Raw genomic sequence first — 12849 nt, 5'->3', positions numbered from 1 at the left:
ATGAAGGGGTGGGATGAAAGTTCGACTTCTTTCCACTCCTTTTTGAACAATCTTTTCATTGTCTGTTGTTGTTGCTTTCTTTTCTTTTTTAATGTTCAAAATAAACTTTCAAATCAAAATCAATCAAATGAATTAAACTTCCCGTCATGACTGGGCTGCATTTCTGTCAGCGAGTCATTTTTTTCCGAACAGCTGATTAGCCAGTGGGTGGTGCTTTTTATAGGATCAGATTCAACCCTGAACTTACCCTGCTCCGGAGCAGGATAGCCCTTCAGAGTAAGTTACCATGGTGATCTACCCCGATAAGAACTGAACCGGCTTCGTGAGACCGAAAACCCAGGGTTAACCCTGAAGTTACCTCGCTAAGACATTAATCCTGCTTCGTGATACAGGCCCCTGGTTCCTCAAGATAGTCCACAGACATGTTTCATGTAGGAACTTTTTTCTTTTTACAGAACTACACCTGCCAACTACCCTGGAAATCCAGAGTTCTCGTGAGAGCACAATTTGAATTTGCTCAGCGAGTCACTCTGGCAATCAGTAATGATGCTCATTACCTATGCCCATGAAACCGAGCTACACCAATCACATCGGTGTATCTGATATAGGTGGGCCAGAGGTGGGCTAAATAGATGACGACAGCGCTGCAACGATGAGGTCCGGAATCAGTCAGTAAACATTGCAAGATGGCTACGGATGAACACCAGTTGTTTGAAACGACTTTGGCCGCTACAATGAACGAATTTGACTTGTTTTTTTCTCTAAAAGAGGAACAGAAGACGGCGCTCGAGTCTTTCCTTTGCAAGAGGAACAGAAGACGGCGCTCGAGTCTTTCCTTTGCAAGAAGGATGTTTTTGCTGTTTTGCTGACCAGATACAGCAAGAGTCTAATCTACCAGTTAGCTCCGCTGGTAGCGCTCTGGATACGTCACCCTGTGTCTTGTTCTGATTGGTTGTAGTGTTATCCAATTGTGTGCAGTGATAGTTACAAATGCATGCTTGGTGCTGCCCCTCAAGTTGGGCCATTTTCATTGCTCATGGCCAGACCTTAAATCTTTCTAGATTTGGGTCTGGATTTCCAGGCTACCTGCCAACCTTATCATAGTACAGAAGGAAGTGTGCGTCTACTGCTAGCTCACTTAGCACCACTGAGCTAGCTAATGTTACAGCTAGGTTCTTAAGAAACAAGTACTTTTCAAGCAAGTCATCAGCTTTATTCTTTCCTACATTTGCCATCTAAACCTTTGTTACAAGTCTGCCCTAAATGCGGGGATTGGGTGTAGTGGGGGAAGAGGGGCACCAAGAGCACCTCTACTGCAGATGCCAATGACCCAAACCCTGAAAAAAAGGTGTATTTTAAGGTGTTTTTTAATCTACAGTAGCCTAGAGCAGTGGATCCCAACTGGTCCAGCCCCTGGGTCCAGATTTCTTCTTAGTCAATCTCCTCAGTCGTGGTCATACTTGTGTTTGGCCATGTTGTTGTGTCTGTCAAGCATCTGTCTGCCAGTTAATTATTCTACAACAGGAAATGGCACTTAAAAATTAAAGCTCCGTGTTGGAAATTTACTGTACGTCAAATTAAAGTGTGTTTTTTATAAACTTGAGACATTCGTGAGTCACTTGCAGTCCAGTCAGAATGGACCCACAACCCACTTTTGGACCACGACCCACCAGTTGGAAACCACTGGCCTAGAGAGTGAAGAAAAACACCCTGCTGACATAGCAGTGGACGGCAATAAAAATGAAACTGACTGCACACAAACACAGAGTGGCCAGCCTCTGACCTCATGACAGCTGCAGCTGCAATGGAGAATTCAACCCAAGTCAATGAGGTAAACTTGTTTGTATTAATGCTAATGTAACCAGTTAGCTAACGTCAGACTGTTTGGTTTTAACGGTAATGTTAGAGTTAACGCTTACAAGTCAGCAGCTGATGTTTGCATTTACACTGAGTGAACTGACGATAATATTATTCTTACAGTTTTTCCCAATTGCTAAAACACATTTGTTGAAACCTCCACCTCAAAACCTTAAACACAAATCCAAAACTTCAAACTACATTCACAAAACCCTAGACTTTTCTATCACAATCAAACTATCACCTCAAAACCAGTTATCCTGTGTTCAAAACCAAACAATGTGTCCAGATCATACACACAGCAAGTAAAAATATATTCACCACAGAGCATTCGTTAGACACTACATAAAATCATTTAGGACACAGCATCCATTGCATGTAGTTAGCAGAAAATGTTTATTGTAAATGCATTTAGCAAAAAATTATCGTAATCAAAGTAATATCTACATTCAGCACAAAAAAATGAATGAAAAGCACATTACTGCACAATCTAAGTCACTGAGATTCATTCTCCAACATCATGTCTTTGTGCGGGGTCTGGCCAGAGGACCTCATACACGTCACAGGCGATATTTTCCCTTGTTAGACAACGGAGGAAAACCTTGATGAAGCCATGGTTGTAGGTGAACCACTCACGTATCAGGACAGCACAGTGAAAGCTCACATTGTCCCAAACTATGACACATACAGGATGCACTGCTTGTTGATCCAGCTGCTCATGTGCAGCCATACAGCCAGTGAAAATAGTACTTTAATGAACATTATAGTACGTACAGTATAGTATTCTGTATACCTGTTCTCTTCTCTGAATGTCCTGATGATGCTGGCCACAGAGAATCTGCTCAATTTCGGTTGGACTCTTTGTCCTGCTTCTCTCATTGTCATCCCATGAACAAGGACACGGTGTACAATAGTTGCCCGTATTTCATCAGCAATGATTGTTCTTGGCCTCTTCCTCATCCCCTTCCTCCTCGTCCACCACCTCTCACACGAACTCTTCCTCCTCTGCCTCTCTGTATGTGTCTGTCCATTGTAGACGGATGCACATGTGCTGCCTGTGCACTCTGAACTGACTTTTATCCTGCCCAGTTGGTCTGATCACATCATTAGAAACACGTATGTTCAATTTTGAGTTGTTGTGTGCAAAAGATGACAGCTGTGTTGGAGTTGTGTTCACATTTTGCTGCCAGTGTTTAGGATTTGGCAAATGTGTGACTGAGAATGCATTAAAGCTTTGGCAAAAAAGAGCAGATGAGTTTTGCAAATTGAGTCTAAATACCTGCAGTTTTTAAGGTTTGGCCAAAAGAGTGTTTGATTCAAAAAATGAGATTAGGCCACTGAGAATTTGGTTCGGAGAATGGGGTTTATCCCCTAACCTCTAACCCTAACCCTAAAATCATGTTTCTAATGTTCACTCACCAACGTTCACTTCTAATGTTACCACTTACAAATATACTGACTCCTCTTCATTCCCTATGTGACATCTCTCTCCATCTCATTTTGTGCTCAGTTACACGCTGCTCCTCTCCCCACGACAGCTGCATCTTGTACAGTAGACGCATCTTCAATCTTGATTTACCCCCCATCAATCTTTACTACACACCAAATCTGCATACTACATATGCATATGAGCCCAAATGCTACTTTTTACACATAATGAAAGTATTTTGATTTGATTCAGATGCAAAATGAAGACACAGTCGGTTGCTGGCCCCTGTCAGAATAGACATTTGTCTACTTAGCCAAACTGGGTTGCCAGTTCCATCAAAAGATATTTACTACCTGGCCGAACAGCTTTTCTTGGGGAAACTCTTTAATCACTGGCCACATCTGGCCACGCTTTTTGTGCCAAATTCTAAAAAAGAGCAGTTAGACGATGAAGTGTGTGCTGTGCCTCCCGAAAAGTACTAAGATCTTCAGTCCACAAGCACACTGAAGTTTTGCACATACTATAGGTCCAGGGGCGGACTGGAATCACAGAATGGCCGGTACTCCAGGACGGCCGGCGGCCGCCACGCAGTCATCACCGTTTTTTTGTTTGTTTGTTTTTTTCTCCCCGATAATCTATTGTTCCACATCCAGTCCGCTAGGTGGCAGCCTTTAAATTGGATGCCAGCCGGCCCATAGATATCTATGAGCCGGCCAGCCGCCAATCAAATTGAAGAAGAAGGAAGTGCATACCGTATGCGCACCGGTTATTGTGGGCTGGGCCGAGTCAAAATCCAGCGCTGTTTTTCAGTCCCAGTCCGCCCCTGTATAGGTCAAATGCAATTAGCTGGGTAATGTTAGCTCCTGGACCCATACAGTACACTGTACACCAAAGCCTCTCGTCTATGACTATGTTCGCTCCCTTCTGTGCGATGATACAGTTGGTGGATGTAGTTTGAGAGAAAGAAAATAGTTCCTACATTAAACCACTTACAACAAGGTCTGTGGATTATTATGAGTAACAAGATCATGATTTCATGATTTCTGTTTGGCACTTTAAGCACCACAAGCTGAGTGCCATCTAGTTCCATTATAGTGGAGAGAAAGCAGACATATCTACACCCGCAATCTCCAACTCTCAGTTAGTCACAACAAAACAATTTAGCTTAATAAACAGCACTACAGATTAAAGGAAAAATATGTTTTTGGGCAAGAACAAGCAGGAACAAGTAGTGGCATGTGGTTTCGCCTCCTACAGAGTGCCCTATTTTATTGACGGTGGTTGTTTGGTCCCCTCAGGAAGTGACTGTTCATAAGTCTTCCTCTGCATTTCCTTCACTGGAAATTGCCTCGTTCACACAATCTCAGTCATTTCTACACCTCTCCTTGAAGCTGCCATCGTCTGATACCCCTGACTGAACTGAGTTGTAATAGACCTTTGTCACAGAAGACATTTTTGACATCTCACAGTATGAAATACACTGGTGTAAATAATAAAATGTATGATGGCTCAGCTCTATTAATGTTTCTGGTATTTTGTATGCCAACTCACTGTCACACACGTAGCTTACAGGGACACTTGAATGGAGCAGAGTCATAGTTTACTATGACACATGAAATGTCTGTAGTGAAAAAAGACCTGCACATGTTTGTTACAGGTTAGCACACCTGGTTTCTTTAATCACAAACTTAAATGGGGGATGTTGATAGTGGAATTAGGCTCATATATTGAATAGCTGGGGAGATATAATATCTGCAGTATATATAAAATATTGCTTTATATTTGCTAGTAATATATAAAATAGTAATAAGAACTCAATGTTTGTATCCACATTTAAAAAGTCAAGCTATCATGATACATCTGTACAAGAGTATTACAAGCTGCCTTGCCAAGAGCGGCGATGGCTGTCAAGCCAAGTGTCAAGCGTTTGTTTGCTCTGAGCCATGAAACCAATTGCAGGAAATTAATTCTGAAATTTAGACTATCATGTCAAACAGTGGAGATTATTAAAAGCCATCTGCCTTCTTCAGCAGAGAGACAGAATGAGTAAAACACTGTGATAAAGAAAATTGAATGGGTTAAATGCCTTGTTGTCTGCTGAGAGCAACAAAATCATTAACCATTTATGACTGCTGTGAGACAATCTTCTCTGTTCCTTGACAGCGGGGGACAAACTTCCTCAAGGACGATGTGTTGCTAATTGGGCTTATTATAGGCAGGAAGTGTTTTTCTAGGGTTTTGTTTTGCAGTAGAGGGACACCTGTCTGACACAGGCAAAGAACTCCTGGCGAAACTTGGACTGGGTGCACACATACAGGTACATGTTGGCAGCCGCATTGCTCAGGCTCAGCATGGTGCCAAAGTCCGCTGCTACATTTATCAGGAGGCTATAATCATTACGATCCAAACTGTACATGGGAGTCGTGCGGACGACGATCTGAGTTACAGCGCGGGTGACAGACAGCAGCACGAAACTCATGGACACAGTTACCAGAAGCACCACAGATTTTCTCTTCCTGGAGCGCAGCAGGGGCACGACTTTGTTTACCCTGGAAGTCACATGGGCTGTGATATGGACCCGATTGCTGTGAGAGATTAGGCGCAGAGACAGCCCATTAAGTGTGAGGATGATGATGAGGGGCAATATGTAGGCTTGCAGCGTTTGAAGCCCAACCAGGGCGTGAATGAGCTGAGACGAGGCCGCCGGGTTGTAAACACACATGGTCTGGTTGTTCTTGTAGACTGAGGCGTTAGACCAGTAGTAAGGAATGGCAAAAAGATGACTGAAGAGGAAGACAGCCGTTGTAGTCCATGCTGCACATCTCCAAGTGCAGATTTTAGTTTTCATTTTCCACATGTGTATGGCGACAAAACGCTCCGCTGTAAACACAACCACCAGCCATGTTGAGGTATTGTACGCCCCGTAGTTAAAAACGTCCCTCAGGCTGCACCATGGCTCGTAACCCCAAAACGGCTCCGGCTGGTGGTACTTAACAGAGAGCTCAAGAACCACAATGAAGATTAGAACCAGGCTGTCAGCCACAGACATGGCCATCAGGTAGAAGGTGCTGGACCTGGAGAGCATGCAGTTCCTCCTCCAGAGGATCAGAAAGGTGATGACATTGGCTGAGGAAAAGATTTGTCAGTAAAAGCACCTCCATTAGAGCTGTCACTTATCATTAAGTTAACAGCATCATAAAACAGTAAAGCATTTCGGCATGGGATCAGCCAACAGCTCTGACATATTGTACTTACAGGGGATACCCACTGCTGCCAGAGCAGGGTAGAAAACCTCTTGTAGTGTCACCATCCAGTGCTTCTTTGAATGGCCCATATCCTCTCGCTCCACAGGTGGCACCATGATGAATGGATCTCATAGAAGCCTCTTTAGCTCGGCATGCACATATTGCTCAGCATTAGATGGTCACTCCCACCTCGTTTCAATAAACAAACCATGACAGCCTGTCAACAGTCTGGTGTTAGTGTTGAGTGTTTATTATTGAGAGGGATTTATGACCACACGATAACAGGTAATGAAAAATCATGAATCACCATTTGATTAAATCAAAATTTTATCTACGTCTTTGGAGTTATCAAATTAAAATTATCTTAATCTGGTCATGTGGGGGCAGAGGAAAAAAGTTATGAGCACAGCGGTAATAAGTGCTGACGTTTATTGTCATGTTATTTTACACCAAGATTTGTGTGCTTTTTATTTTCAGTGTCACAAGACAGTGTTAACTAGATGGCAGTGGTAATAGATGTAGCGATCCCGAGCCAACCAAGGGCTGATGGGGGAGCCAGAAAAGATGTGGGGAGTAAAGGCAACAGTGGTGCCAGTGGTAATTGGCGCTGTGACCCTCAAACTGGGAGAGTGGCTCCAGCAGATTCCAGGCACAACATCTGAGGTCTCTGTCCAGAAGAGTGCAGTCCTAGGAACAGCCAAGATACTGCACAGAACCCTCAAACTCCCAGGCTTCTGGTAGAGGACCTGAGCTTGAAAAAGACACACCACCACCGCCATGGGTGTGTAAATGATTCCTTCTCAGAGAAATGGTGAGCATCAAACACTTAATTTCCTGCATAGTGGATTTTTTTGGTGCATAGAAATCTACTGCAGCAAATAAAGTGTTAAGTGCTCAAAATTTCTATCTTGAGAAAATCGCGCTCTGTTACCTGTGCCTGCTACGGTGGTCAAGCAATAAAATAATATTACAAACTAATCATGATAAGCAACATAGATCCATATGTCTGAACAAGGCTGGTGTAAAGAACTCGATGCCCTCTCTCCACTCACATACCAGGACGTTGTAAACAATCTTGTTTTTGGACCGACTGCATACACTTTGGTAACAGAGTTAGCAGAGATGGAGGCCCTATCCAACATGGCATGATGTATTTACATCCACTACATGTGACCCTTAAAAGTCATTGTGTAATATATATGGCTTTCATTTGTGTGACTTACATTTGTGTGATTGATTGTGGTGGGCCAGTCTGGGCCAAAATGCCAAGGTCAATTTATTTTGTTTATTAGAAAACTCTGTTGGCTGGTCCCCTTCCTTAACATTACCGGCAGCACAGAGTAAGAAATGGGTCATTTTAACTTAATATAAGATGGCTTGATTAAATGAAAGGCAGTGCAGGCTTGCCAGCTCCTGAAATTTAGATCAAATACATCATTTCCTGCAGCAAGAGCTCCTGGCATGTACGGACAATAAATAATAAAGATGGCAGTCATGTGCAGCCACTCCAGTGCTCAAGCTGAGTTTCCTAAGAAGGGTCACCTCAAAACCACAGTTTCTGTCTTGAGCCAGGACAACAGAAAGGGCAAAGGCCAAGCATGATGTTTTCATAATAATAAGCGCCGGTGTGATGCTCTTTCCAGTTGGATCGTCCCCTCCAGGGTCTCCAAATCTTCAACACCTTTCTGAATGACTCTTCCAAGCTGTTGAAGAGAACATGGGTATTACTGTTTTGATACAGCATATTGCATAATTTGGGTCAATGTAACAGGTCCTGGAAAATTGCATTGTGGTTTAATTGTATGCAGCTTGACCGTTCCTCTACTGGATGCCACCCTCACAATCATCCATGAGTAAGAGCGCAAACAGGAGCATTTTTTGTGGTCTGAGTGTTTATTCCAAACCAAAATGGCTCAATCCTGTCTCATCCAGCTGGGATAAAACTCTGTGTATAGGCCAGCCAAGGAGCTGCACATTTCAATATTATTCACATTATCTGGGCCGACAGCCTTGGCCAATCGTTAAAGCATAATTACAGAGCTGCCTAATTTTAAGTCAAAATGTCCCATTATAATAACTCTGATTTTTAGATGCTTGACGATCTGATTTGGATCAGATCTGCAATAACAATTGACATTTGGAAAATAACCTCCACTGCTGCGTATTTTCCAGTCAGTTGAGTTTTTTTTGTTATTTGTACGTCCTATCTGCACATCATGATCTCTGAAGCCATCTGTTCATCTGGTGCTGGAAAACCTTTCCCAACCTCTTACACTGTTGACTTTAAAAACAGTCATAAGTAGAACAGTACGTATATTTGACATCAGTTGTTTACAGGCTCACACAGTTTAGTGCATTATGCACGGACATGCACACTCTTTTTGTGAAAGAGGAGCTCTCTCTCCTTGGGCTCATAATCAAGCCGCTCCCCCTCCAGATGCCCCATCTGCTGCGACGCTGAAGAGACTCTTTGGCTGTTCCTCATGAGATATATAAAAAAGAAAAGAAAAGTGTCTTGCGGCTAATAAATACAATGTGCAGGAAATCTAAATGCTATGTGTCTAATCTAAAAGCAAGACTGATACAAACAACGTAAGAACTGTATTTTTTTTTTGGTCAAGTATGATGATTAATACAGTACAAGAATTAGATGAAAAGACTGACACTACTGTCTGTCCATTTAATTTTGAGCAAGTTTAAAAACCCAACACCAGCCAAAGATTCTTCCGCTTCAGCTCGTGAGTATTTTATTTTTTCTGCACTTACTTTTTATACTTGAGCAGCTGGTTTGCTGTTGAAGTAGAGACAGCACATTACTTCTACATATTGAATATACATCCATCCATTCATCCATCCATTTTCATCTGCTTATCTGGGGCAGGGTCGTGGGGGCAGCAGGCCAAGCAAAGCACCCAGACGTCCCTCTTCCCAGCAACGCTTTCCAGCTCCTCCTGGGGGACCCCAAAGCATTCCCAGGCCAGATGAGATATGTAGTTTCTCCAGCATGTTCTGGGTTTGCCCCAGGGCCTCCTACCAGTGGGATGTGCCCTGAACACCTCCAGCGGCAGGCGCCTAGGAGGCATCCTGATCAGATGCCCGAACCTATCCAAACTGACCCCTTTCAACGTGAAGGAGCAGCGGCTCTACTCCGAGCTTCTTCTGGATGTCTGAGCTCCTTACTCTATCTCTAAGGCTGAGCCCAGCCACCCCATGGAGGAAACTCATTGCGGCAGCTTGTATCCGCGGTCACTACCCAGAGCTCATGACCATAGGTGAGGGTTGGGAAGCAGATGGACCAGTAAATCAAAAGCTTCGCCTTCCGGCTCAGCTCCTTCTTCACCATGATGGTCCATCACAGCCCCGCATCACTGTAGAAGCTGCGCCAAACCGCCGATCCATGTCACGCTCCATTCTACCCTCACTTGTGAACAAGACCCTGAGATACTTGAACTCCCTCTCCTGAGGCAGTAACTCTCCCAACCCGGAGAGGGCAATCCACTGGTTTCCAGCAGAGAACCATGGCCTCAGACTTGGATGTGCTGACTCTCATCCCGACCACTTCACACTCGGCTGCAAACCGCCTCAGTGCATGCTGGAGGTCACGGTGTGATGAAGCCAACAAAACCACATCATCTGCAAAGAGCAGAGATACGACTTTCCTGAACCGGACCCCTTCCTACCCTCAGCTGCGCCTCAAGATCCTGTCTGTGAATGTCACAAACAGCATCCTGTTTGATCCAGACTTGACATGACAAAACCAAAAAAAAGATGACTTGTGGAACTTGAACACCAGTCACTCGTGACATCACTTGGACTTAAGCCTTTTGGCTTAAAAATACTAGATACCTTCCTCCAAAACCCAAAGATTAAAGTGTGTCACTAATCAGTTCATTTCCCTTCATTTCTTGAATCATTTAGCTGTGATGCTATTTATTCCGAGCATGTCAACACTTCATTCCTCAGGTCCTCTTTGCCCAGTCCAACAGCATCTAATCAAGTTGCAGGAAAGAACTGTGAAAAACTTACTTTACATGTCTGAGCTCCAGTTGGACAATATTATACTAAAGTGATTTTCTTTCACGTACAAAAACGAAATGGTTTTCAACTAAAAACTAATTTTAGGATGTAAAATGTGCAGGTTTAAAATTACAGACAGAGATGCAACAACTTCAAACTTGTTTTAACAGATATTAACACACTTTTAAAAAGCCAAGTCATGATTTTTTTTACATTTAATATAACCTCCTGAGACCCTGTATCCTCATGGGAGGATGTCACATTTTGGGTTTACTTGACCTTATACTTAATTCTACTTAACTTAGACGTGTTGTCCTTGTTCATGGACACTTATTTTGTGCCATCTAGTGGTAGTAGAAGCACGAAACACTAATCCATGTAAAAACAAAATGGCAGCCATCTCTGCCAAGTCAGTTTGCAGCCGATCCAGACACAAAAGTGGACAAGGTCCAAAACCTGATCACATTTTATGGTTGAAACTTGTTTATTTATAATTGATAATGTTTGCATGTTTGATATGGCAACACATTTGATCAAGTTTAGCAACAGTAACAGGCTAAGACACTTAATTAGGAAGCACCTGTTTGAAGACATTGGAAATTTATCATCATCTCATTTTAGGACACTGGAACTTAATTATTGTTGACAATGTTTAGTTTTTTATAATAATCAGGTCCTGTTGATCCCAAATAGCTAGGAGAAATTAAAAATGCATACAAAACAAAAGTGTGGGTCTCAGGAGGATATTATTACTGTGTTACTGTCTTGAAACTCAAAGGTTTGGATTTGGGACTTAACTTGTGACCCATCAGTCTTGACCTGGGACTTAAGTGCAAAGACTTGAGACTTACTTGTGACTTGCAAAACAATGACTTGGTCCCACCTTTCACTGACACTCAGCCCTGCACATCGACCCTCATTACTCATTTTTACATTTGTGTTTTTACACAGACTAAACAAACAAGGTATAAGGCGTTAATTTGTGAGCATCAGAGTTGTTTGGAAGCAGATTTTAAAACACTAAGCTCAGCTAACTGTATTCTGGCTTTAGCTTCATACTGAACAGACAGACATGAGAGTCACATAAATCTCATCCATCTCTCAGCGAGAGGGTGAAGAAGTGTAATCTGATCTGTTCCTTTAACATCCCATACCGCACCACAGACTCAATGAATGCACAGAATGTTTTCATTTCGCAGGGTGTCGAGGATTTCGCAGCAGAGACAGCCGTCTGACTGAAAAATAAACATGAAGGAGCAGAGGAAGAAAAACACCTTCCACCAGACGTGCGGGTTGCTATGGTAGATGTGGTGCCCTGTTGCCGTGGAAACCAGGGTTCAACCATCTGCTCTGGACAGAGTAAAAGGACTCATCTGGAGAGGATTTCATGTCTCCGGCTGCACAGAGGGTCATCTAATAATTCACACATACTGGCTTCTTTCCAGGCTGCTCACAGTGATCTGGCTCTACTTAGCACAAGATGCTGCAGGGGTCCCTGCTCCTCCCCTCAGCCACCCACAGAGGAGATATCTGAGTTTACTGATGCTCTGCCAACAACACTACACAGAAATATGACTGTGATTACGGTGTGGTGTTGAGGTTACATAAGGCCGTAAGCCAGTCATTAGGAAAGATGTTTTTAAACATTTCTGAAATCTGTATTTGGCACTCGCGTTCCTGTGGGTAGATGATGTCGGTGGTTGTGGTGTCATTTTGTTGTGGCAGATTATCTCTGTTTCACCTTTGCTGTTACAGTAAAGCCTGTAGTCCATAGAGGCTTGCAGAGTTATTGTATATCTATAAAATCAATATCAGTTAAATGGCAAGTCCTTTGTTGTCTTTATGTCTCATCGCTTTACCATTTGCTTCCCATGTTTCAAAAGTGATCCCCATTTGCAATGCATTAGAAAATCATATTTTGAGTGTTGCATGTCTAATGTTGGATTATCTTTATCTTTTTTAACGAATGATCCCACTTGCATCGGTTTCAATTTAGATAACACACTTGCTGATTGCATAACGGATGTGTGGCGATGCTTTTTTTATGCTTACGTCAGGGTCACTAAGGTCGTCCTGCATCACTGCCGGTCCAGTTTACAGCTGAGAGGATGAGAAGATCAAAATGATTTGGATGTAGTTATAGAAAAAATTAATCTGGTTCATCTGTTTTTGGTTTGTCGTCACCAGCAACATGTTTTTTTTTATAGTATCTGCTAATCCACTGACAGTGTCTTGAGCTTGTAATGTGGTTCTTAAAATGACAGAAAAGGCAAACAACAAGTAAATCAGTGCTCTTTCTCA

General features: G+C 42.9%; 1 protein-coding gene across 1 annotated transcript; it reads right to left on the bottom strand.

The window, feature by feature from the left end:
• Window positions 1-5516: 5516 nt before the first annotated feature.
• On the bottom strand, window positions 5517-6647 carry LOC126402337 (probable G-protein coupled receptor 139). The gene is made up of 2 exons (XM_050064237.1): window positions 6542-6647; window positions 5517-6412 (listed from the first exon to the last, which is right to left on the bottom strand). The coding sequence occupies exons 1-2, from the start codon at window positions 6645-6647 to the stop codon at window positions 5517-5519; spliced, it is 1002 nt and encodes a 333-aa protein (XP_049920194.1).
• Window positions 6648-12849: the final 6202 nt, after the last annotated feature.

The sequence above is a fragment of the Epinephelus moara genome, chromosome 16 (genome assembly GCF_006386435.1).
Source record: "Epinephelus moara isolate mb chromosome 16, YSFRI_EMoa_1.0, whole genome shotgun sequence".
NCBI classification, from domain to species: Eukaryota; Metazoa; Chordata; class Actinopteri; order Perciformes; family Serranidae; genus Epinephelus; species Epinephelus moara.
This window is presented reverse-complemented; position numbering and strand designations above follow the sequence as displayed.